This window comes from Muscardinus avellanarius, assembly GCF_963383645.1.
Source record: "Muscardinus avellanarius genome assembly, chromosome: 19".
In the NCBI taxonomy this organism is placed as follows: domain Eukaryota; kingdom Metazoa; phylum Chordata; class Mammalia; order Rodentia; family Gliridae; genus Muscardinus; species Muscardinus avellanarius.
This window is the reverse complement of record NC_137805.1, coordinates 38,145,369-38,169,675: the sequence shown is the minus strand read 5'-3', so window position 1 is coordinate 38,169,675 and position 24,307 is coordinate 38,145,369. Positions and strand designations below refer to the sequence as shown.

Genomic DNA, 24,307 nt, shown 5'->3' with positions numbered 1-24,307 from the left:
GCTTCTAATCCCCGCCCTTGGGAGGGGGAGACAGGAGGCCCAGGTTCGAAGCCAGCCACTTGCTCTGGCTTAAGAGACCCTGTTTCCAAATACAAAGTATAAAATAGGTCTGGGAGTGTAACCCGGAGGTAGAAGGGCTTCCAGGAACCCCAGTACACACACACACACACACACACACACACACACACACACACACACACTGAATAAACAAAGATGAAGTGACAAATTTGCTTTTGCGTCTGTGTGTGTTACTGGAGATCGAATCCAGGGGCATTCGGCCTCTGAGCCCTTTTTATTGTGTGTTGAAACAGGGTCTTGCTGAGTTTCTGAGAGCCTCACTACCTGGCTGAGGCTGCTCTGGAACCTGTATTCCTCCTGTCTCCATCTCCCAAGTCGTCGGATTACTGAGGTGAGCCACCACGCCCGGCTGCATTCTTTTATGTATCTATATTTCCTTCCAGCACCTGGGCCGGGAGGGCGAGCGGTATCGTCCCCTTTGGGAACCTGTGGTCCAGGGGAAGGGAAGCTTCGGCGTGCAGAGGGCATGGCCAAGGCCGGCAGAACCCAAGCTTCGGAGAGCATTGGCAGGAGGATGCAGAAAGCCGGGTCCGAGGCTGGAAGCCCTGGGAAGAGCGCGAGGTGGGGTGGTCCGAGGCTGAGATGTCCGACGAGACAAGGCCACCGTGTGTGTGTGGGGGGCACAGCCAAGGGACTCAAAGCCCCGCAGGAGATGCTCACGCCTGCAGGAGGGCTTCTGCGAGCGAGGGGCTCTTGAGGGCCACGGGGCAGTACTGCTGGCCCCGGGGCTGGACGTCGCCAGAGCGGCCTGCGGGCCAGCCCCGCGGGGCAGGGGCGGGGCCGACGTGCTGTCCATCACGGCCCGCCCGCCAATCCGCGGGAGCCCCGCCCCTTCCCTCCCGGCGAGGGCGCGCGGAGGGCCCGCCCCCGCCGCCGCCGGGTGTGAGGCGGCGCGGCCCGGCCAGGCTCCGTCCGCCGGCCGCCGGCCCAGGTAGCCGGGTCTGGCGGGCGGGCGGGCCGGGGCGGGCCGCCGGCGCGGCGGGCGCTCGAGGGCGGGCGGCGCCGGGGGTCGCGCAGGCGCGGCGGCGGCCCCCCGCGGGCGCCTTTGTTCGCGGCGCGGGGCGGTCCTCGGGCGCCCGCCCGCCGCCGCCGCCGCGCTCAGGCCCCGCCCCGTGTCCGCCCGCAGAGGCAGCGCCGCCGCCCCCCGCCGACCGCCGCGCCAGCCATGGCGGGCGCCGCGTCCCCCTGCGCCAACGGCTGCGGGCCCGGCGCGCCCTCGGACGCCGAGGTGCTGCACCTCTGCCGCAGCCTCGAGGTGGGCACCGTCATGACTTTGTTCTACTCCAAGAAGTCGCAGCGGCCCGAGCGGAAGACCTTCCAGGTCAAGCTGGAGACGCGCCAGGTCACGTGGAGCCGCGGCGCCGACAAGATCGAGGGGGCCCGTAAGTCGCCCCCTCCCTGGGCCGCCGGGCGCGCGGGGCGGCCGGCACTCGGCGCCGCTCGGGCCCTCCGGGGCGCCCGGCCCCGCCCCCGCCGCGTCTCCGGGGGGCGCCGGGCGGGGGGCATCCGGGTCCTGGATCACCTGACAGGACGCCCCTTCCCCCCAGCCAGGGAGCGTTCTGGGCACTTGGCCCGGAGGCCTAAAACTCCTCGCGGGCTGGAGACTGGCGGGGCGGGCGTCGGGCCCCCACCCCCCAGCCCCGGGGGAGTGCTGGCGGAGGTGAGACCGTGCCCCCCACCCAGCCCGAGAACCTGGGCCCGAACCAGATGTTCCCCGCCCACCGCCCTTTCACCAGAAAGCGCAGTCCGTGCAACTCTCTGGGTCCCCCCCAGGCTGGGCTCCTATTTGCAAAGGGATTTTGGGGTTCCCCAAGTAAAACTTAGGCACATGTTGGGGAAGAGCTGGTTTTGGAGCAGAGTCGGGCCTACTCTTCTTCCTTTTGGGAAGAGAAAGAGAGGAAGGTGGTCCTGTTTGGTTTAGAAAACCCTGGGAGAAGACAGTGGTTAATGACACTGTCTTGCTACTTTTGTCCCGAAGCTGAGTTTTGGAGGCCTGTGTGGGTGGGGCACTTGGAAAAGGGGCTAGGCGCTCCTTGCCCCTGGAAGCATGTAACCAGGAGCCCGTTCCACCAGGAGAAAGGCCAGCCCCCAGTGTCTTGGAGGCGGGCACCATTCTCAGGAGTGTGCAGCCAGCTTGGGGTCTAGCCCTTTGTGTCATGTGTCCGGTGGCCACAGGGAGCCGGGGGAGCGGCTCCTTTTGGTTTCCTGCCTTTTTTTTGCCTTCTCAGGCCAGAGCTTGGCTGCTTTTTCACAGGTCTCTGGTGGGCGGAGGGAGTGGGGGGATTTTGAGAAACCTCACGTCCTTTTGAGTCTATTCCCCTTAGCGGGTGCTTGTGTTGTGGCCAGGTCGACATTCAGCCCAGCGCTTCAGTTCCGCACCTCCCAGAGTGAAGAGATGATGGTCTGCAACCCCTGGTGGCTTTGTGGGTAGCTTCCTGTAAAGACCTCCAAAGACTCTGTGTTGGACAGACCCAGACCCAGACCCTGGCCTTGTGGAAGAAGGGAGTCAGGAAGTGACAGCCCAAGAGAAGATCTCACAGATCTTCGTGGGTCTGGTGTACATACAGATGGGTGAGGAGATGGGGAGGAAGGAAGGTCTTGCGGTGAGGCAGCCATCCTCAGCTACGAACTCCAGATCTGACACAGATCTGACACAGCTGCTGAACTTAGAAATGGCAGCCACCTTCCCTGGTGCCCTCATCAGCCTTCTCAGCCATTGGGGGAACATTTAGTGATCGAGAGAACTGGATTCCAACGTGGAAGATGAACATAAACTTCAGAGAGCTGAGAGAGCCCTGAAGGCACCAGACTCCAGACACAGCCCCTTTCTTGTTTTTGTGGCTCAAGTGGTGGCACTGGCTGGAGGGTCCCAGATAGAGATCTCCTGGCTAAGCCATGCGTGTGACCAGCGGGCAATCAGTATAGCACCGTGGTGGAATACAAATTTGCTTCCAAAACCTGTGTGCTGGTTGTATATCACCCAGCCAGTTCCCTAGGCTCTCTGAGTTTCTTCATCTATAATCAGGGCTTAGTAGTGTATCCACCAAGCTGGGCGCGGTGGCGCACGCTTGTAGTCCTAGCATTCGGGAGGCTGAGACAGGAGGAGCACGGTGCATGGACAGCCTCAGCTACTTAATGAGGTCCCTTGCAACTCTGTGAGACCCTGTTTCAAAATAAAGGATAAAAAATAGGGCTATAGTTCGGAGGTAGAATGCTCCCTGGGTTCCATCCCCAGTACTGTTGTTAATAATAATAATAATAATAATAATAATAATTATCCATCAAAAATGATTGTTCCATCTTTAAATGAGGTAGTTGATATAAAGCACTAGAGCCTGTCACTGCAAATATTTAACAAATGTGAGCTGACACACAGTCGTGCTTTGTATGCTACTGTAGACACATTGTAGATGTTTCTTAAACAGTTGTTACTAGTAATAACAACAGACTATGCCTGCCCTCCTAGACTCTGAACTGGGAAGTTGAGGGAGGCCTACTGTGGCTGCTAAGAGATGGTAAGGAGCCTGGCAGGTGGTATACACCTGTAATCCCAGTACTTAGAGGCTGAGACAGGAGGATTGTAGGTTCAAGGTCAGCCTCAGCAACCCAGTAAGACCCTGTTTCTAAACAAACAATATGGGCTGGGGGTGTAGCTTGGAGGTAGAATGCCCTTGGATTCAATCTCTTGTACAAAAAAAGGACAGTAAGGGTGCAGGAAGGACGGAGACCAAGTTCACATTTCACTTAGCTTGCTACTTGCAAAAAGGGAGGAAATGGTTTTGTTTTGCCCCAACCCATCTACCCGCTCACCCACCAATCATAGAGCAGTATTTCTGTAGAGAAAGTGTTTGGAGTTTTGTACATTTGAGTCTTAGATGTGACTTTCTTGTTTGTAAGTTGGAGCCTAAACAGAAGGAAGGAAACCAGCTACTCATTGTGACTCACTGAGGTCATTGGGTGATGGATGTAGAGGATTCCACCAGCCCCTAAGGCTGGACCCACCAGACATGTACAGATTCAGTGCTCTCCTTGGGTAGCTGATTTGAGAGGCATAGAGGGTGGGCAGGGGCCTTGGCCCTTTGATTTTGTGGGCTGGATTGAAAGAACCTGAGAAAATGGCTAGCCAGATGCATGGGTGAAGTTCAGACCTTGAAGATAGAACCTCTCACTGAAGTCCTGGCCACTTCTGCCTTGGTGGGTGCCTTTCCCTGTGGCCGCCTCCTGTAGACTCTGAGGAGAGTTGGGTTGCCAGCTGGGTCCCCTGCCACCTGGCTTCCTGCCCAGGTGCCTCAGGTGTCTGGCCTTCTTTTGCTGGCCTTGCAGTGTCTGAAGCCTGGCCAGAGAGAAGTGCTGCCGCGCCCTCAGGGTGTCCGTGGACCTGAAGGAGAGACAGAGTGGTTCAGTGCTCAGCACTCTGTGAGACCTCCTTCCCTCCCAGCTCTGCCCTCTCCCTTGGCACTGGAGGCGATTGGCAGCTGCTGATGGGGATGGCTGGGAGGAGGGTATAGAAAGTGCTTTGGTGCCACTTGGTTGTGGTGGTGTGACAGGAATCAGGTTGTGTTTGGCTTTGACACTGCAGACTTTAAGTGAATAAAAAGCAATTGGAGACTTTCTGCTGAGTGCTAAAGAGGCATTTTTACCGATTTCTTGGCTAATCGTCGTAAGGGCCGTGTGTGATGGTCAGGAGTACCACCCTGATTTATGGACAGGGAAATGGAGACAAGGGACTGATGAATTCCCGTGTGTGCCAGCACCTTAGCTGGGCCCAGCCCTTAGTCAGGCACATTAGTCCCAGGTGGAGACTCCACGTCTGCCTGATTGGTCGGTCGGTACTCTTCTGGATGCCATACCCTTAGGTGGTGAATGAAATGGGTTCTTGCCCCCAGGGAAACTTAAATGTAAAATTCGTGATAGGGGTGTACCCTGCAGAAGAAAGCAGCTGACTGCCTCGATGGTGCGCTCATGGGGAGGTTGTATTGGTGCTGTCTGGTGGTGGGTGTCCACCTTGTGAGGTGTGCCTCCAGAGGCTACTCTGAGGGCCAGCCGTGGGGCGCTAAGCAGGCATCATTAAGGCTTCTTTGTGCTGGCTGGTTACTCCCAGGGGGTGGGGTGGGGTGGGGGAGAAGGGCAAGAGCACAAGTCTGGATCTCCAGGGCTTGCTGTCCCTGCCGGTGTGTTTCCTGCCTGACTGTCATCTTTCCAGGGGAAGTCAGGCCTCTTGTGGTTTCTCAGCACCACAGGTTTGCCCCAATGTGTGGGTATCTAGGCCCCCTTCCAACTGGGGCTGTTTCCTGTGAAACGGGGAAAAGGGCTTGCTTCGCAGATGATTGTAGAGAAACAGTGCACACGTAGCGCTGGGACTTCAACACCTCCATCTACTCCCATCACACTCTGTGTTGGTGTCTACACAGATGCACCAACTGGAGATGCAGTTTAGAGACCTTGACCACTTGTGTGGCTTCAGGTGGCCCCGTGGAAAGAGGGGCATTTATTTAATTAATGTTATTGGTGCACTTCTTACTTGCCCGCCACTAGGCACCAAAGAATGAGTAAGACATGGTCTGTACTATTGAGGAACTCTTGCATGAGACTGGCTCAGAAGCATGTGATAATAACCCTGTGTGTTAGATACCATTTTAAAGGTCTGTACCAAGAGCTCTGAGAGGGAAGGCCAGGTAAGTTTTTGTAGGAGAGGTAACCTTTGCACTGGCCCTCAAATGATTGAGAAGTTTTTCTGTGCCAAGGTGGAAGGCATGGGGATCCCTCCATGCAGCGCTTGGGAATGTATCTGGAATGCTGGAGATGAGGCCGCGGGGCAGCGGGAGTCAGCAGAGGCTGTGTTGCACTGCTAGCTTCCATTTGTCTGCCACTTACAGCAGTGGTCTGTCAGGGAGATGCTGGGGAGGGATACTGGTGAGCTCCTGCAGTTTGTGGGAGCATGATCAAGACCTCATTGAGGCAGGGCCCTGGTGCCCTGGTGGCAGGGGAGAAGGGCCAAGTCTTGAGAGGTGGGTGAGATGGCAGAGTTCAGTAAGACCCCTGGGCTGAGTCAGTCACAGTGGGCACCTCACTTGCCCAGTGACCTTGAGCATGTTCTTTGCCTCTCTGACCTCATCTATGAAAGGAGGATAATAGTAAATAGCAGCCGGGCGTGGTGGCACACACTTGTGATCCCAGCATTTGGGAGGCTGAGATGGGAGGATCGCAGTTCACAGCCAGCCTCAGCTACTTAGTGAGGCCCCCTGCAACTCAGTGAGACCCTCTTTCAAAACAAAGAATAAAAAATAGTGCTGAGGGTGTAGCTCAGAGGTATAATGCCCCTGGGTTCCATCCCCAGTATCATGAAAAAAAAAATAGTAAATAGCATTTATTCAAGATTTTTGTGGGGATTCATTGAGTCTGTAAAGTGGCCTCGAGTGTGGCATGGTATATGTGCTTAATGTGTAGTGTTCTGCAGGAGGGAGATCAGATTAAGGCCCCCAGAGGGTCTAGTAGGAAGGAGAGTGGATATACATGTTGAGGGCTGGGCCCTGGCCACCAGGCCCTTTGAGTCAGGCAAGGAGGCTGCTGCCCTCTGCAGCTCTCAGTGTTGTCTCTATGGTCAGGGCTCTCGCACACGCCAAGCATCTGCAGAGAGGCCAGGCTTTTGGTGGAAAGGACTAGCGGGGTGGTAACCCTTCCTGTGGGCAGGGCCATCCATTGGCCTGGTTCTGAGCACCTAGCCACCTGAACATACTAGTGGGGAGACCCTGTCCTCCAGGAAATGCTCCGAGACCACAGGCAGAGGTCCACATCCGTCTCTCTAACTCACAGCAGCTCTTCTCGCTCTGCGTCCCTTCCTGTGGGACGTGGCTTCACGGAGGCCACTGGTGGAGACATGGAGGACCTGTTAGCCCTGAGGTGGCAAAGGCTTAGTGTTAGGGGCTGGTGCTAGGAGACTGATGTTTCCCCTGTCTACTCTCTGTCTTGGAGCTAGAGAAGTCAGTGAGGCTTTTAAGAACTGGCTGTGGGGTGGGGAAGGGGAGGGAATATTGTTTCTCCTTGTAGAGTGCTCTGTTGGAAGGAGCCAGTGCTGCCTTGGGGGAATCTGGGAGCCATGCTGTTTGTGTAAGGGACTCCCCAAGGACCAAGAGCGGCCTCAGCGACCTAGGCCAGATAGTCCGACTCTGCTGATAATTGAGGTGTAGGGACTGGAGGCTTGTGGCTCTGGCCCGTCACATTTGGGTTGAGTCTCAGCTCTTCTTTTGGCCCTGGGCAATATACTTGAACCTAGCAACCTCCTCTGTAAAGGTAGTTTCTTCTCCACCAAGTTGCGTATTAGTGCTAATCAAGCGAGATTGAATATGAGAGTAAGTTTTGGTGGGACGCACCCAGCATGGCATCTGGCACCTGAGTATGTGCCTCCTTCCTCACCCCTTAGCTGACTGCAGAGCTCCCTTCCTCCCCCCGCTGGCCACCGTGGCTGCTCTGACAGCCTGGTGTGAGTGTGTTTGCTACTTGCTTTCTTTGTTCTGTCCTGAGTCTGTACACAGAGGTCTGGTATTTGAATAGTACTTGGGGAGTCTGGGGAGCATTTTCTCATCCATTGTATTATTTGAGCTTTGCAACAGCTCCATGAATCCAGGGAGGGCAGAAATTATTATCCATCTTTTAGGAGGAAACCAAGGCCCCAAAGGTCAGGTCACATAGCAAGTCCATGGCAGAGCTCAAGATTTCTGATTCCTGCTCAGTATTCAGTTTATTCTTCCACTCTGAGGAAAGTGACAGTAAGATGGACTCTTCTATAGGACCAGAGGGTTTTTGTTTTTTGTTTTTGCAGTACCTGGGATAGAGCCTAGGGATATTCTTCTACATCCAAGCTACACCCCCAGCCCTATTTTTTATTCTTTATTTTGAAACAGGGTCTCGCTGAGTTGCAAAGGACCTCACAGAGTAGCTGATGCTGGCTGCAAACCACAACCCTCTTGTCTCAGCTTCGCAAATGCTGAGATTACAAGCGTGTGCCACCATGCCCAGCTTTTTTTTTTTTTTTTTTTTTTTTTTTAATATGAACAGAGATACATGATCTCTGTTCTGCCCTCTGGCCAGATGTGTTTGATGGGGCCAGACTTCATCTGCGGACAAGCTGGACTCCTTGCCTCTGTTGCCTTTCTTGCTTTCCTCCTCACCATGACACACCTGTTGAGATGCATGGCCTTCCTAGATCTTTCCCCAGGGGTGAAGGTAGTAGCAGTTGTGGGTGAGAGAAGAGCCTTGCCCTCCAGACTAGATCCTACTGGTCCATGGTGACGGTCCACCCCCTGCCTCTGCAGAGAACGTGAGATGGAGGCTCAGTGCCCCAGACGCTCTCCAGGGCCCCCTTGCGACAGACCCCCGCCCCCTGCCCCTTCATTTGCCCATCGCACATATAATGTGGGCTGCTTTGCTGTGTGCTGGGCACACTGAGCTGGATGTGATTGCTTGTCTCTGACTTGTTAATGGCGGCAATAAGGCTCTAGCTTGCTTTGCTTTCCATTTCACCATAACTAGTCTTTCCTATAAAACAATCTCATTTTCTTGGGTGGGCCCCAGTGGCTTACTGAACAGGGGAGACACCACTTGTGTATCTCTGCTTTGCTAACTGTGCCAAGTACTGTGGAGACCAGTGAACATAAAGTTAGGGTAGATACGGCTAAGAAAGTTCACTAACAGCCAGACAAGATAATTACAGGGTGAGTGCTGGAAGGAAACCAGCAAGAGGCTGCTGTGTCAGTCAGGGTAGGTAGAGCATGCTGTGATGACAAGGCCCTGCCCTTAGGTTCATTTGTCCTTTATGCTGCATGCTCGTGTCCACTCAAAGCCACACCCTGCCCCCAGAGAGTGGCCTCTGTGGCTCTGGGTCAGCTAGGTGGAGCAGAGCTTGAGCACTGGCTGACCAGAGTGGAGAGGGACTTGGGGGATAGTGGCAGCTGGAAGGAGTCGCTTGTGTGACCTGGGCGTAGGTGCAGTAAGTGTGGCCCTGCTGCTGTGGTAGAGCAGACTGCTGCCATGCAAGCCAAGAGACTGCCTTGGCTGGCATCTTGAAATAGTTATCTTTGTGTTCAGGCCTTACCGGATTGTAATTTCCCTGCCTTAGTCCCTACACATATGCCTGTACTCAAGCTGTCTCCTGAGCCTGGTCTGTTGTGACCACAGTGTCCTGCCATTGCCCCAGAATTAGAGCCTCTCACAGCCTGTCCTCAAGGCTGCTCCTCAGAGCTCCTCTGCTCAGTGTGCTAGAGGCCTCTAGAGTGCTCAGCCCTCAGAGAGCAAAGAAAGCAGTCTGAGGGAGGAGTCCCCAGAAGATAGCGTTTGGGAGAAGCAGCAGTAGGGACAGTGGAGTTGTTGCTTTGGGAGACCTTGGTCCCAAGAAATGGGGTGGGGAGAATCTCTTAATGCTCCTGTGCCCCTCCTTGCAAGACGTGGTGCTGGGCTAGCTTTTGAGAGGCTGCGGTGGCTGTGTGCCCAGGCACAAGTACTGGCTCTCTCCCCACCTCACCTCCTAAGAACCAGGCCCATCCTGGGGGAAGCAGGGAAGAGCTCCTTTTTATAGCCCCATGTAGACTTTGTGTATAGGCTCTGCTGCTTCCTTCCGGCCCTGGCCCTTCCCAGTGTTGGCCGTTGGCCCTGGCTTCAGCAAGACTCAGGATGTAGAGTAAATGGGGTGAGGCTTTCTCTTGCAGAAGACTGGCATCTCCTTTACTGAGCCCAGGGTTGGCACAGAGGAGTTAGGAAGCCAGACAAGGAGGTGACCCGTCCTCAGTCCTGGGAAGCTTACAGTCTGGAACATGCAGAAAGCCAGAAAAGCCCACAGCTGGTAGAAGACAAAGATGCTATAGGCTGAGCGGGAGTCTCCAGGTGGAATTGGCCTTCTCTCCTGCTCCATGGGTTGGCAGGACCCACGGTGTTGGTTAGAAAATCTGTACAGAGGCTCCTAAACTGCTAGCAAGGTATGGATGCCACCAAGAGTGGGTGGCCTGATTGAACCTCCAGGCCCTGGCAGTGGATATCTGGCCAGGCTGGTGAGGAGTTGGCCCAAAGCAAGTTTGACCAGTGTACCGTCAGATTCTTCGTCAGCCCAGGTGGGGGCTGAATTCCCTTTGGGGTTGGCTTCCTGTTTTCTTGGACACTTGTGGATACAGGCCATGTGAAGTGACTGCTGAGGGCTTACACGCCTTGGAGTAGGGTGTCAGCCACACTGGGTTCTGACTGTGTAGGCGTGGGTGGGTGATGGGAGACTTCTAGCCCCATGGGATTGAGTGACTGATGAGCCTCAGGTCCAGAGTGTGGGCCTGAGTTCACAGGGTGACTAACCCTAGGAAAGAGGGTGGGAGGGCCCTGGGTGACTGCAGGCTGCACATTTCTCACCTGTGGAGGGCAGGGGGGCAGCAGAGGAGTACATGCACTCCCTCAGCTGCAGGCTGGCATCACGGTGGAGGTGGTGGGCGTCCACTGAAGCTCCCCAGGCTGCCTGATGTTCCACATGTTCAGGCAGCTGTCTGCTTCCCACCCTGGTCTTTTCCTTCCCCCACAGTAGTAACTGAGGATTATGTGCCTGTGTCAGTCTGTCAGTCCTCACTGGATTGTGGCCTTCCTTGGATGCTCTTAGCATATATACCAAGTAGGAGAGAAAAGGAGTGTCTGTTACTTTGTGAATTTTGCAAAGGGCCTCTTGAGGCCAACAGAGACAGGCGCATTCCCCCCAGTGAGAACCAGCCAAGTGCCTTCTGCTAGACTGCACCCCGAGGCCATCCTGGGCCTCCCTGAGCCCTGGCCTACTGGGAGCATGACCTCCATGCCAGGGTGTGTGCTGGAGGAGGGTGAGAAGTGGCCTAAGAGGGGAGAATGAGGGAATTAAATTTGGAGTGGGGGTATGCAGTGGCACATGGCAGTACTTTGGAGGCTAAGACAGGTGGACCACAGTTTTGAGGCCAGCTTCAGCAATGTAGGTCCTCAACAACTTTAATGAGACTCTCAAAATTAAAAACTAAATAAGATAGGGCTGGGAGTATTGAATGCCCCTGGGTTCAATCCCCAGTACTGCAAATAAATAAAATAGTAGGGGGAGATCACAGAGTTGTCTCTCAGTGTGTGAGGGGAGGAGTGATTTCAAAGCATTCGAGCTGTGCTTCCTGGGGAGTAGTGGGTGAGTGATTTCCGTCATCTTGGGGTGAAGCCAGATACTAGATCACTCACTGGGGCCTTCACCAGGAAACAAAAGGGAGACAGGAAAGTGCCTTGGGCTGGTGGGCCCAAAGGGAGTGGGCCAGATGCTGTGGAGGAGCTGTGCCTCAGCGCAAGATGGGAGAGCCTCCTGGCGTCTGCAGAGGCGGGGCTTCTGAGCCAGCAAGCCTCCTGCTTGATAGCATCCTCCGTCATCGAATACCGAGACTGTCTCCAACCCCTTGGTCAAGGTTTACTCTTTGTTGGGGATATGAGACTGGCCTGACCTCCACCCCTAGGAGGTGGCAGTACTGTAGGACCGGTGGGGAGCCATGGCTGGGTGGTGAGAGAGCAAGCTCGGGCCCATTAGGGCAAGGCCTCTACCCTCCCCTCCTGTCTGTCTCCCCACTCAAGTCCTAGGCCTCTGTAGCTTCCTTGTGGGAGGAGGATCCCAGATTCTCCTGGCCGGTTGCCTTTCCTCTGCTCCTGGGAGTCCGCAGAAGAGGCTTGCAGGTGTCCTGGCATTGTGGCAGAGCCTTGCTTATCTAGTGAGCAGGAGCACCTTGGGCAGAAGTGCCTCCTATTGTATTTTTCTTTTTCCACGAATACTTGGCAAGCTCCTGCTGGGCATGGATGGGTCAATGACGACAGTAGACATGGTCTGTACCCACAAGGAGTTTACACTCAAGTGGAAAAGACAGCTTTGTATACACACAGTCGCGGCTGTGGTGAGTGCCGTGAAGTAGCTGTGCGTGGCACACCCTGGAGTCTGTTGGCCCTGCTTGCCACTTCCCACAGGACCCTGCGGCAGTGCAGAGCCGAGGCAGGGCGTGCACAGTCCTGGCTCTGGAAACCTGGGGTCAGTGCATTGACCTCTGCCCAGTCTCCTCACCTGGGAATTGGGATCCCTAATACTGTTGTGAGTGAGTGAGTGAGTGAGTGAGTGAGTGAGTGAGTGAGTGAGTGAATGAGAATGAATGAGATATTGAGATTGACTGGGGATGAAACCCAGGGGCATTCTACCTCCAAGCTATATCCTCAGCCCTATTTTTTTTCCTTCCTTCCATCCTTCCTTCCTTCCTTCCTTCCTTCTTTCCTTCCTTCCTTCCTTCCTTTATGCAGTACTGGGGATGGAACCCAGAAGCATTCTACCTCTGAGCTACACCCCCAGCCCTATTTTTTAGTCTTTATTTTGAAACAGGGTCTCACTGAGTTGCAAAGGGCCTATGTAGTAGTAGCTGAGGCTCTCTGCAAACCCGGATTCTCCTGTCTCAGCCTCCCAAATGCTGGGATTACAAGAGTGTGCCACTGGGCCTGGCTTTTATCTTTTATTTTGAAACAAGGTTTCACTGAGTTGCAAAGGGCCTCACCAAGCCTCATACCATTTATAAGGATGAAACAAAACAGTAGTATTTAGAGTTTTACTCAGTGTCTTCAAAAAGTACTTACTGAAGAAGTGAATGACGGATGTCCCATGCCACTCTGCTGCTGCCCGCTTCCCACCCAGCAGAGGCAGCCACGTTGATCTCTGCTTGGCAGCTCCCTCAAGCATTGGTCCACACCTCCCGTGGCTCTCCTCACACAGTGCGCAGTGAGCATGGGTGCCTAGTGAAAGCAGTGGGCTGGGTGGGGGCTGATGAGAGGGGAAGGCACCGGTAAAGGACAGCTCTGAAGTTTCTGCAGTTGAACAGGGATGTTGTTAGCTGACCCAAGGGGTATGGCAGAGCATGGCATGGGTTTTGGTGAGAGAAGACAGTGCTCAGTTTGAGGGTCTCCTTTAGGGTATTCCTGAAATGGACAGGTGGGGGTGGCAGGGTCTGAAGCTAGAGGCTAGAGGTGTTCCTCAGTTGTGCGTACTTGGGAGTCGGAACTGTGAAGGTGACTGGCGTGGACTGGGGGGCAGAGCACTGGGAGAGGAGAGCACCTCAGCCTGCACCTTGGTGGAGACCAGCGTCAGCGCAAATAGGCCTGCAGCTCACGAGGAAGCAGGGGGGCTGGGTGAGGCTGTGTGGAAAGAATCAGGGGCAGAGCTTCAAGTAGGAGGAATGTTGTGGTCAGGAAAGAGGATGATGGGAAGCGACTTAGGAACAGGCGCAGTGTTCACACCTGTAATCCCAGTACTTGGGAAGCTGGGACAGGAGGATCACAGGTTCGAGGACAGCCTTACAGTGTAGTGAGACTCTCCGCAACCTAGGGAGACTCTGTTTCAAAACAAAAAATATAAAAGGGCTGGGGGTATAGCTCAGAGGCAGAATGCCCCTGTATTTAGTTCCCATTACCAAAAAGAATAAACAAAAGTGACTTAGGCCCAGTACTGCAGTTTTCCATGTGACCCGAGTAGTCTGGGATGGAGGGCATCTGGATAGTCCTGGGACCTGGCTCCAGGAGGTCCCCAGCCTCTTTCCTGTAGGCGGGAGGCCACCAGACGCAGGCCATATAGAAAGAACACATCGCGGAGTGGCAGAGGTCGGAACACACAGGACCCCTGGCTGCCTCCCCAGCAGCACACACAAGGCTTTCCTGTGTCGATGCCTCGGCTTCCACCCTCTCTGCCAGACGTGCAGGTCAGCGCTCCGAGGCTGCACGCTCAGCGGCTCGGACGTCTCCCTGCTCTGCACTCTGTGCATGACCTCATAGCTATCTGCTCCCCCATCTGTTTCCTCTGTCGGGCAGGGGCTTTCTCAGGGGCAGGAACTCAGATGCCTTATTGATCTGTTTCCCTGGGACCCAGCCGAGGGCCTGACATGGAATAGAGAGATGCCCAGTAAATGTCTGATGGCATGATGGAAGGAAGGAATAAACTACTGGTGACTGCTTACTCTCTTCCAGCTTCTCGTTCTCTGGGTGGGGCCACTTCCTCTCTTTCTCTGGGGTCTCAGCATGCTGTTGCCCCGCAGAGATGGGTGAGAATAAGCTAGAGCAGAGGGCTGCCTGCGGGTGGCGTGAAGGCTGGCCGTGGCTGGCTGGCTTTTCCTCTGTGTACCCAGTGTCAGGGCTGGCAGTTGCTGTGGGGATACTGCAGAGTCCAAGTCATCATACCCTTTGGACCCTCCATTTCCTCATGGCTCTCAAGGGGAGATTCCTTTAGAGTCTGAGCTCTAGGTAACTTGTGTGTTGGTGAGGACCTGGAGCAATTAGTTGTGGTAGTGCAGGATCCCATATGTAGGGGATTCCGCAGACCTCTAGCCAGCTGTCTGCATGGCCTCTTCCTGTTTACCCAGGTGGAAAAGGGCCGGATGCTGAGTCAGGCCTGGCTACTCTTGTCAGGTGTTTGGGGAGCCCCTGTGGGTGTACCTGGCTTCCATGGTTTGGCTAGGGCTCCCCGTGTGTCCTGGGCGGAGGATGCTGGACCTCTGTCACATGCCCGCACTGCTGACCTGGTGTGACAGCAGCTGCTGCACAGGAATAGGAGGGAAAGTGTTCCCAGAATCACCTCCATTTGCTCTGTGCTCTGTGACCCTAGACGTGCAGAATCTCTGTGGGGCTGTTTGGAAAGGGGCTTTGTCAAGGGCAGCGAACACTAGGAGTAGAAGCTTGAGCCTAATATAAGGTCTTGGGTTTAGTGGCTAGGCTCCCTCTTCCCTCCCAGGGTCTGCCATGCTTTTCCCCCTGGGGAAGGATCGGCTGGTTCCCAGGGCCTGAAAAAGGCTAGCACTCCACCCTTGCTGTGTATTTTCTCTTCTGTAGGGCTCCTGTTGTCCTGGAACTCTGGGTTATAAGAATACTGCCCCTCTGCACATCCCAGCAGTGGCCAGGTGTGTGCTTGTCCCACTGCATGGGGCAGGAGAGCTGGAGTCAGGCCAGTAGCTTAGTCTAATGTCTGGGAGGAGCTAGGGAGTGAGAGATCAAGGCAGGAAGCAAGGGATGGTGACACAGACCAGTAATAGAGCACTTGCCTAGCATGTAAAAGACCCTGGGTTCAATTTCCAGCACCACAAGAAAAAAAGTGGCCATACTAAGTACCTGTGTTTCAGACTGGTCTTAAAGAGAAAGTTTGCTAGGCGTGATGGTGCATGCGTATTGTAATCCTAACTTGGGAGACAGGATCACAGGTGTGAGGACAGCCTCAATAACATAGTGAGACCGTCAGCAACTTAGCGAGCCCCAGTTTCAAAATTTTAAAAAAAGGGCTGGGGGATGTAGCTTAGACATAGAATGCCTCTGGGCTTGATTCTGTGCCCAAAACAAAAGACAGGATCTAGCCTACCCTCAGAGGGGGCAGGCACACAGATGAGTGGGCACTGTCCTCTCCCATTTCCCAGGCTGGCCGCCTGCTGCTCAGCTTGTCCCGTAGACAGCGCCCTCTGCCCAGCCAGTGGGTCAGGTACCATCCCCAGCGTGGGGCCTATTCTCTTAGAGAAGGGCTGTCAGACTTCATATCTCTTAAAGCACTTGGGATGAGTTCTGTGGCTCAGACGAGGAAGTGGGCTATGAAAGGCTCCCAGTGAGCCAGAGAATAACAAACTTGGTTCTCAGGATTTTAGACCTGTTGGTCCCTTGTTCTGTATCCTACCATGTGTAGGATGAGGGAGTTGCACATGCTTCAGACTAGGTAGCATGCAGGTGGGGTGTTGCAGGCTCAGGAAGCGTCTGACACAGAGCATGTTTGTGTATGCTGATCTGAGTGTGAGGCCTCATGAGCCCACGCCCCACACAGTGTTCCCGTCCTGCGAGACCCTGTTTTGAGCTGGGGGAGTAGCTGGTTGGGTTCTTTCCTCACAGGTTTGCGTGTGTCTCCTGCTCCAACCTTTCCAGGGCCCCAGGTCAGCAGCACTGGTCACAGGCATGCAGGCAGGAGGAACTCCCAGTTTCTCCACTGGGAAACAGGCTCAAAGGGTGAGGGACCATCTGTGCCGCAGCTGAAACTAAGGGCTGTGTAGTTCTCCTTGCCAGTCCTGACAGCTTCAGGAAGCAGGTGGTCAGGGAAGACTTCCTGGAGGAAGGGGAGAAGGCCGGTCTCCACCAGGGGCTGGGCGCAGAGAAGAGCCCCCAGGATACCTTCGGGTGCTCAGCGGCCTGGCCTGGGAGAAGCTTCTCAGCCCTCAGAGCTGGCTTGTTGACAGTCCTTGGCACAGGGGCGTTGGTCCCTCATTATCTCAGAACCCTTCAAGAAAGGCCCAGTTGTCATGCTGGTTATGGTAGGCACTTGTAATCCCAGTACTTGGGAGGCTGAAGCAGGAGGATTGCAGGTTCAGGGCTAGCCTTAGCAGCTTAGCAGGACCCTCAGCAACCTAGCGAGAACATGTTTCAAAATAAAAAATAAAACAGGGCTGAGGGTGTAGCTCAGAGGTAGAGTGCTTCTGAGTTCATCTCCAGTATAAAAGAAAGGAAGGAAAGAAGGAAGGAAGGAAGGTGAGGAAGGAAGAGAGAAAGGGTGTGTGGGGTCTGTTACCTCACCAGGGCTTGTGGGAATAAAAGCACACAGCACTGGGACCCTCACTGCCCACCTCAGTCTGTGGAATGGCGTGTACGGCCCACTCCAGAGGCCTGTGTAGCCTTTGCTGTGGGTGTGGGGAGCCCGTCCTTGTAGGAAGCGCTTGGGGAAGTGCCTGGCAGGCTGTGGGCCTTTGTCATTGCGCTGCACAGCGGGCCGCTCCCTGGTTGGGGGGTCCTGCCTGGTCATCAGAGAACATCTCTTCCTCTCTCCTGTCTCCTGTGTAGCAAGAGCCTCTCCGCAGCCCTGGCTCCCCTTCTCCTCACTGCTCCTCTGAGCATTTTTCTCCCTTGTCTCTGTGGGAGGGGGGGCTGGGTGGTGAGTCTCTAGGTATAGGGTGTAGCTCTCCTGTCCTCTGAGCAGACCCCTCTCCCCCAAGCTTCCAGGTTCTGGGAATGTCTCCCTTCCTGCCCTTCCCAATCCATGGTAGGGCTGGCCTAGGCCATGTTGGGTTGGTTCAGTTATTCCCTCCTGCCCTGCAACTAGGGCAGAGGCCATGCCTGAGTGGGGAGTCTCTTGCCCATAATGGCTCCTGGAGGGCCAGCCCTGGCTTTCAGGAAAGAGGAGAATGGGGTGGAGATGACACAGTATGTACCTTCAAGAACCTGGCAGAGCTGGGTACAGTGGTGCATACCTATACATGGGATGCTGAGGGCAGAGGATTGCAGGTTCCAGGTCAGACTGGGCAAATTAGCAGGCCCTGTCTCAAAATAAATAAAAAGGGCTGCAGATATATAGCTCAGTGGGAGAGCACCCCCCGGGTTCAATCCCCAGAACCACCAACAAAACAAAACCCGGGGCAGAGCTCACACAGCTGCCAGGTCTTTTCAGCCTGCTGGTGGCTTGGTGGACTTGGAGGGCATCAGGGCCAGGCTGGGGTCTCCATAGGGGAAGAAGGACAAGGGGCCAAGAGGGACTAGTGGGGGCCCAGCCTTGAGCATCTATCAAGCAGCACATATTTTAAATTCAGACTGATCTCTGGATATGCGCCCAGAACACAGGGTTGGAGCTCACCTGGCACCTGCTGGCTCTCTGGTGTGTGTATGTGTGTGCATACACATGTGAGCAAGGGTATGGGGTGGCCACGTGTGGTCTGGAAGCAGGCCTTGGACTGGCCTTACTATTGACCATCACATGGTTGTCACATCATGTGGGCTGCAGAGAGGAAAGGCCCCTGCTGTGAACCATGCAGACCCTGCTTTGAGACAGAGACAGAGGGGCAGGGGTGATGGATGTATGTGTGTGTGTGTGTCCTGCACACATACCTCCATCAGAAGGTGTAGGAGGGGGATGATAGCAGCTTTGCACCGGAAGAGCATGCTGGTTTGTTTCAAAGGGTAGAGTTTGTGGTTGATCTGCATCTTCTCATCTGGGCATCACCCTGAAGGAAGCTCCTCCTTCCATCCTTGGAAGCTCTGCGGGTCTTTATGACCCCATTCTCTCCCTCCCTGTTTCTACCTGGGTGTAATGCACCTCCCCCACCTTTGCCTGCCTTTTTTCCATTTGTGTATCTGGCCATTTGGCAAATGCTGGAGGGGCTCTGCCTGGCCTGGGGAAGCTGAGGAGAGCCGTTCACCTGCAGCTTGAGGCATGAAGAGGATGATTACTGTAGGGCAGAGGACCCTCGGGTCTTTGGCGGGAGAGAGTGAGTCAGGCCAGGGACCAGAGCAAAATGGTGACAGGAAGCACTGGCTGTTCTTGCTATAGGTCTGACTAAGGTTGGAGCAGAGAAGATGGGACTGTAAAAAGCTTAGGGGTAATCTCTGGGCCCCCATTACAAGGAGCCTCAAAGGCCAGAGAGGAAGCAGGCTCTCACTAGGCTGGCAGGGGAGCCTGTGCTGGGGTCGAGGTGTAAATGAAGCTTGCAAGGGGTCAGAGCAATGTGGCAACCAAGGGAAGGGCCCCAGCAGGAAGGCCAGAGCTTTCAGCTAGAGGACCAGCCAGAGGGCTTTTCTGAGGGATGGAGGGGCCAGGGGCAGTACTGCTGTGGCAGGGGAGGTGGGGTGTGGGCCACAAGTGTTGCCGCGACTCCAGGTAATATGGTGGGGTCCACGTGGCTGGAGGGACAGGAAGAGAGTAAGCCAGGGCGGTTGTGCCTTTGTCGTTCCAGCTAGATTGGTGTGCGCTTTGGGATGGGAGTGGTCTTGGGGTCAGGGCTATTCAAGCAGAGCTCCAAGCCTCCAGTCTAGGGTCAGAGCTTTCCAGGAGGCTCCCAAGCCAAGGGAGCCCACAAGTATCTATGTTGGCTGAGTTAAGCTTCTGCTTGATCTGATCCTCCCTAATCTGCCATCCTGGGCTGGCGGGTCTGGGTCCCCGTCAGCCCACAGGATAGATGGGGCAGCCCTCCCTGTGCTGGAGACTGTCAGGCCTCTGCAGACCTCCATTAGAGCTTCCGCGTCTGAGCACTCTGGGTTGGGGGACAGAGCTTCCTCCGTGCCACACATGGTGTTGGTGCCTGTAGCTACAGTAGTCTTCGGTCTTACCAACATCCTCTTGGTGCTCGTTACACAGCTTATGCAAGGTGAGCCAGGATTCTGGTCCAGGCAGTCTCACCTCAGCCCATGTGCATGTTTTTCTCCACCACCCTACCTGCTGGAGAAGCTCAGTCAAGCCCTTTGCTTTATAGATGGTAAGACAGACTGAAAAGTGAAATGCATCACTCCACTTAGGGTGCTCTGGTCCTCACTGAAGTTAGTGGCGCGGGCAGGTCATTTGCCATCCTGGCCTGTGTACTTCCCCACCTGTGACAGTGTGAGGGGCGGGGAGCCGTAGAAAGACCTTTGCTAGGACAGGGAAGTTGCCCCAGGCTAGCAGACAGACTGGGCCCAGGAAGGCTGCCTTGGGGTGCCGAGACTTCCATGGGGATATCTGTGTGGCATGGGACATTTCAGGCATGCCAGGTTCTATGGGCCTGAGCCCACCCCGGCCCTCGGGTCCTGACACCCATTTGGACTTGTCTAGCCCTACACTGGAGACCGTATGATTGGTTGTTGGGTGTGTTTGTGTCTGCATGGAACAGCTTTGGGTCCCCAGAGCTCCTTGCCCCTCAGCTCTTAGCAAAGGTCTGTCATTAGGTCAACCCAGTTCTCTGTTATCACCTAGGATGACTGCGAGTGGTTTTGGCTCTGCCCAGAGGGTATGAAGTATCTTTCTCTGTGGGCCCTCCCTGAGCGGGCGTAGGGGAATGGATGCTGACCTGGGCAGCCCTGGACTGACTTGGGCTGCATCACTACCTTCCTAGTTGATATCCGTGAAATCAAGGAGATCCGCCCAGGGAAGACCTCCAGGGACTTTGATCGCTACCAAGAGGACCCTGCTTTCCGGCCAGATCAGTCTCACTGCTTTGTCATCCTTTATGGGATGGAGTTCCGCCTGAAGACCCTGAGCCTGCAAGGTGGGAGTCAGGGCTTGGAGGAGGTGGACGGGCGAAGGGAGTGCTGCCAGCTGCTGCCTGGTGCGGGGTTCGTGCCGTGTGCCAAGTGGTTACTCTCACTACAGCTACGTCTGAGGATGAAGTGAACATGTGGATCAAGGGCTTAACTTGGCTGATGGAGGACACCTTGCAGGCGGCCACACCCCTGCAGATTGAGAGGTAAGAGCGCCACTGATGTACGTGGAGCTAGGGCCTGGGAGATCAGGGAAGCAGGGGCTGGGACTTCAGGCCTCCATGCCCAGATACCACCTGCTCCCCTCTTCTCCAGTGCTTGCCCTAACTAGAGAAATGGCCCTCACCTCAGGTTCCTCTCTCCAGGTGGCTCCGGAAGCAGTTCTACTCAGTGGACCGGAATCGCGAGGATCGGTAGGTGCTGGACTGTGGCTTATGCCCAATAGGTGGGTACAGGCAGCCACCACAGTAGCTCTGCCTCTGAGCAGCAGCCTGCAGAGCCTGGGCCCCTGGAGTCAACATGCCTCAAGTGTGTGTGTGGCGGTGGCACAAGTGTCTTTGCAGAAAGGCCTCTGGTGGTCCTGGTGCAAGCTGGTGGACAAGCCAGCAACCATATGTCCTGTGCTGTGCCACTGGCTAGAGAGGGGATGTGCAAGCCACCCTGAGGGTTAGGTAACTGTAGTGCATGAGAGGGGGTCTTGAAGCGCATGGCTCTCAGGCTGGCATGGCAGCCAGGTGGGCCAAGGAGAGATGGCACTAGACCAGGTGGGATGGTGTGGATGCTGCGCCCCACAGCAGGCCCTCTGCTCACTGTGAGGAGTTTGGGGGTTTAGTGTGGGAGTCAGTTTACAGTGTGAGCTACATGTCCAGGTGGGGGCGAGGAGGCAGCAGGTGGGTAGATTGGGTTCAGGCCCACCTCCTGCAGATACTAATTTAGGGGCGTGTATAGGTGGTAAGAGAAATTCTCGGGGACTGGTGAGATCACTAGGGCAGGTATAGCAAGGAAAGGGAAGAGGTCCAGGGCTGGCCCTGAGCACTGCTCATCAGGGCATTGGGAGAGAGTGGGGGCAAGAGGCTCAAGGGGGAAAGGCAGGATGGAGCAGAGAAAGTGGGCAACAGCTGAGAGGTTGTGGAGATGACTGAAAGAATAGCTCACTCACACGCTTATCGTAAAATCTACAGAGAGAAAGGGGTGACCAGAGGTGTCCTTTTCTTTATCTAAAGTGGGGGCGGTGACCTCCGTTGACCTTGGTGGGGAGCTAAGCCCCCAGGGTGTCTCGGTGCTTTCTGCCCGCTCTGGGCCAGAGGGGTAGGAGGCATGCCCCCTCCCTCCCAACACCACCTTCAGGAAGGGAAAGCCTGCCTTCTCCAGGCCCACCTCTTGGCCCTGTTAGCTCTTGCTGCCAGGCCCACCTCTTGGCCCTATTTCCTGGACAGGACAACCCTGGAAGGAAGCCAGGGACGCTTGCTCTCTGGGTTTTCTTTCCTGGCTCCAGCATCCTGCCTGTCCCCAGTCACTAGCAGTTGTAGGTGTCTGAGCCCGTCCTGACCCCTGGCCCCTTGCACTGCAGTGCTGATGGAGCTGTCCTCCGTGGCAGGCGGCCACCTGGGAGGCGGGGGTGCTGGCCTGGGGCAGAGCTGTCATAAGGGCCTGGAGGTTGGCTGTCCTTCCTCCCATGCCCGCCCTGTTTTACTGAACCTGGGTACTTGCCAGAATCATGGGCTTTCTTAATTCAGGTGAGAAAACTGAGGCCTGGAGAAAGGCAGGAAGTTCTCTTGGTCAAGCAAGGGTTCTGATCCACTCTTACCCTCAGGATTTTGGGTTCTCAGAGTAGAGATGTCTATCTGTCCGGTCCAGATGGGCTCAGCTGGCAGGTCAGGAACCGTAGGAAGTTTGGTGAGACCATGGGCATTTCTCTGTTTTCTCAGCATATCCGCCAAGGACCTGAAGAACATGCTGTCGCAAGTCAACTACCGGGTCCCCAACATGCGCTTCCTCCGAGAGCGGCTATCGGTAAGGCTCTCTTAGGCTGTGCACTGGCATGCCAGGCAGGCCGGGAGCCACGTGGCTGGGCCTGACTGCTGTCCTCCTCTCCATGTAGGACCTGGAGCAGCGCAGTGGGGACATCACCTATGGGCAGTTTGCTCAGCTGTACCGCAGCCTCATGTACAGCGCCCAGAAGACGGTGCATGAGCCACCCGCCCTTCCCTGCCCTGCCCAGCCTCCTCCCCACCCCCAGCCCTGCTGCCTCAGCCCCCCTGCCCTGCCTGGGGGCTTTGGGATGCTGCTGCTCTGGTTTTCCTCCTGAGGGCTGCCCCTGTCTACTGCCCCAGCCTCTCCTCCTGAGAGCCCCTTGCCTGTGCGATCTCCCAGAGCTCTTGCCCTGACCAGGTTCTGTTCCCTGCAGATGGACCTCCCCTTCTTGGAAGCCAGCACCCTGAGGTTTGGTTTGATGCGGGGAGGTGGGGTTCCCCCCCACCCCGGTGATTCCTGATCCAGGTGGGAAGCAGTGGGAGGGGGTAAGCTATGTTGGACTGTTTGGAGCTGTGCTGGCTGGGAGTTGGGCCCCAATTTGCAAGATGTCTCCTGTTGACTGTTGACTGTTAGCCAGCTAGCTGCCAGGCACACACTTTCTCTCTTGCAGGACTGGGGAACGGCCAGATCTCTGCCGAGTGTCTCTTCCTGAGTTCCAGCAGTTCCTCCTTGAGTACCAGGGGGTATGGCTGGGCTGGGGTTCGGCCAGGGTGTCAGGCTGAGGGGTGGCAGATTGGGGTTGGGCATCGCTGACTGGAGGCCTTTCCCACTCCCCTCCTCTGTGCCCACCAGGAGTTGTGGGCTGTCGACCGGCTCCAAGTTCAAGAGTTCATGCTCAGCTTCCTCCGGGACCCCTTGCGAGAGATCGAGGAGCCATACTTCTTCCTGGATGAGGTAGGCCCCACCTTTCACTCCTCTGTCAAAGATGGTGGGTGGCTAGGCCCGAGTGGGCCCCAGGCTCAACTCCTGGGGGCGTTGTCTATTCCATCTCTCTCTGCCTGCCCAGTCCTGCCTCCCACCCCCGGTGGCGGCCGGGGCTCACTTTCCCATCTCTGTCACCTTTGTTCCTGGGCAGTTTGTCACCTTTCTGTTCTCCAAAGAGAACAGCGTGTGGGACTCGCAGCTGGATGCAGTGTGCCCAGACACCATGAACAACCCTCTGTCCCACTACTGGATCTCCTCTTCACACAACACGTGAGCTCCCCACAGCTCCCCGCCCCCGCGCCCACCCCAGGGAGGGGTGCCCAGCAGCCACACCTGCTTCTCTTTCCTTGACCTGTAGGTACCTGACTGGTGACCAGTTCTCCAGCGAGTCCTCCCTGGAAGCCTACGCTCGCTGCCTGCGGATGGGCTGCCGCTGCATCGAGTGTGCGTGGGGACCGGGGGCCGAGGGGGCGAGTGGGGAGGCCTTCCGCCTGACACGTGCTGTGCTCCACAGTGGACTGCTGGGATGGCCCAGATGGGATGCCAGTCATCTACCACGGACACACCCTCACCACTAAGATCAAGTTCTCCGACGTCCTGCACACCATCAAGGAGCATGCCTTCGTGGCCTCAGAGTGAGTGAGGGGGAGGCCCAGCAAGTGTGCTGCTGACTCAGTTCTGGCCACGAGCCTGCCCACCCCCTCACCTGCCGCCTTTGTTCTTCCTCTTCCCCTCTCCTCTCCTGGTTCTTGCTCGAGCTTTTGTTTCCTGGGCTCCTCACTCTATTCCTGCATCCTCAGCCTCCCTCATTATGGGTTCTCTTAAGCTTGTGGAACACATTCATGCTCATCTCATCCTCAGAGAATATTTTCTTGACCTTGGATTTGTCAGGCCAGTGTCCTCCAGCTTCTTTTCTTCACGCTGCACGTGTTCCCCGCAACCTGTTCTTTAGTTCCTATTTACCACCTAACCTGCGGGCGCCAGATCTCTCACCTCACTGAAGGGATCCCCCAAGCCTCTGATAGCTGCGTGTGGAGGCTGCTTCTGATCTCCTGGCCTCTTAGGTGTGGAGTGGCTTTCCTTCTGTGGAGCAGCCTCATCACGGCACCCGCTCTGGGCTCCCTTCTGTAGCACTCACCACCCTCGGTTCCCACTGCTCCTAGCTGCACCCCGGGAGCTCCTGGACCCTGCAGGTGGCCGTGGCTGCAGCCACTTTCTCTCTGGGAGATCTCCTGTGAACAGGGTGCCCCAGCACCAGGACTGTGTGTGA

At 55.8% G+C, this 24,307-nt stretch overlaps 1 protein-coding gene across 1 annotated transcript in view; it reads left to right on the top strand.

Moving 5' to 3' along the window:
- Positions 1-1,243: 1,243 nt before the first annotated feature.
- The window catches only part of PLCG1 (phospholipase C gamma 1), a gene marked incomplete at both ends in the record, with an annotated part of 31,962 nt that continues 8,898 nt past the window's right edge, over positions 1,244-24,307 (top strand). Inside the window, 12 exons of the mRNA XM_080716345.1 lie at positions 1,244-1,460; positions 19,935-20,087; positions 20,192-20,285; positions 20,445-20,492; positions 22,008-22,092; positions 22,181-22,264; positions 22,487-22,521; positions 22,724-22,796; positions 22,906-23,007; positions 23,189-23,307; positions 23,396-23,481; positions 23,552-23,672. Of these exons, the coding sequence (XP_080572471.1) occupies positions 1,244-1,460; positions 19,935-20,087; positions 20,192-20,285; positions 20,445-20,492; positions 22,008-22,092; positions 22,181-22,264; positions 22,487-22,521; positions 22,724-22,796; positions 22,906-23,007; positions 23,189-23,307; positions 23,396-23,481; positions 23,552-23,672 (1,217 nt within the window). The remainder of the gene's footprint in view (positions 1,461-19,934; positions 20,088-20,191; positions 20,286-20,444; positions 20,493-22,007; positions 22,093-22,180; positions 22,265-22,486; positions 22,522-22,723; positions 22,797-22,905; positions 23,008-23,188; positions 23,308-23,395; positions 23,482-23,551; positions 23,673-24,307) is intronic.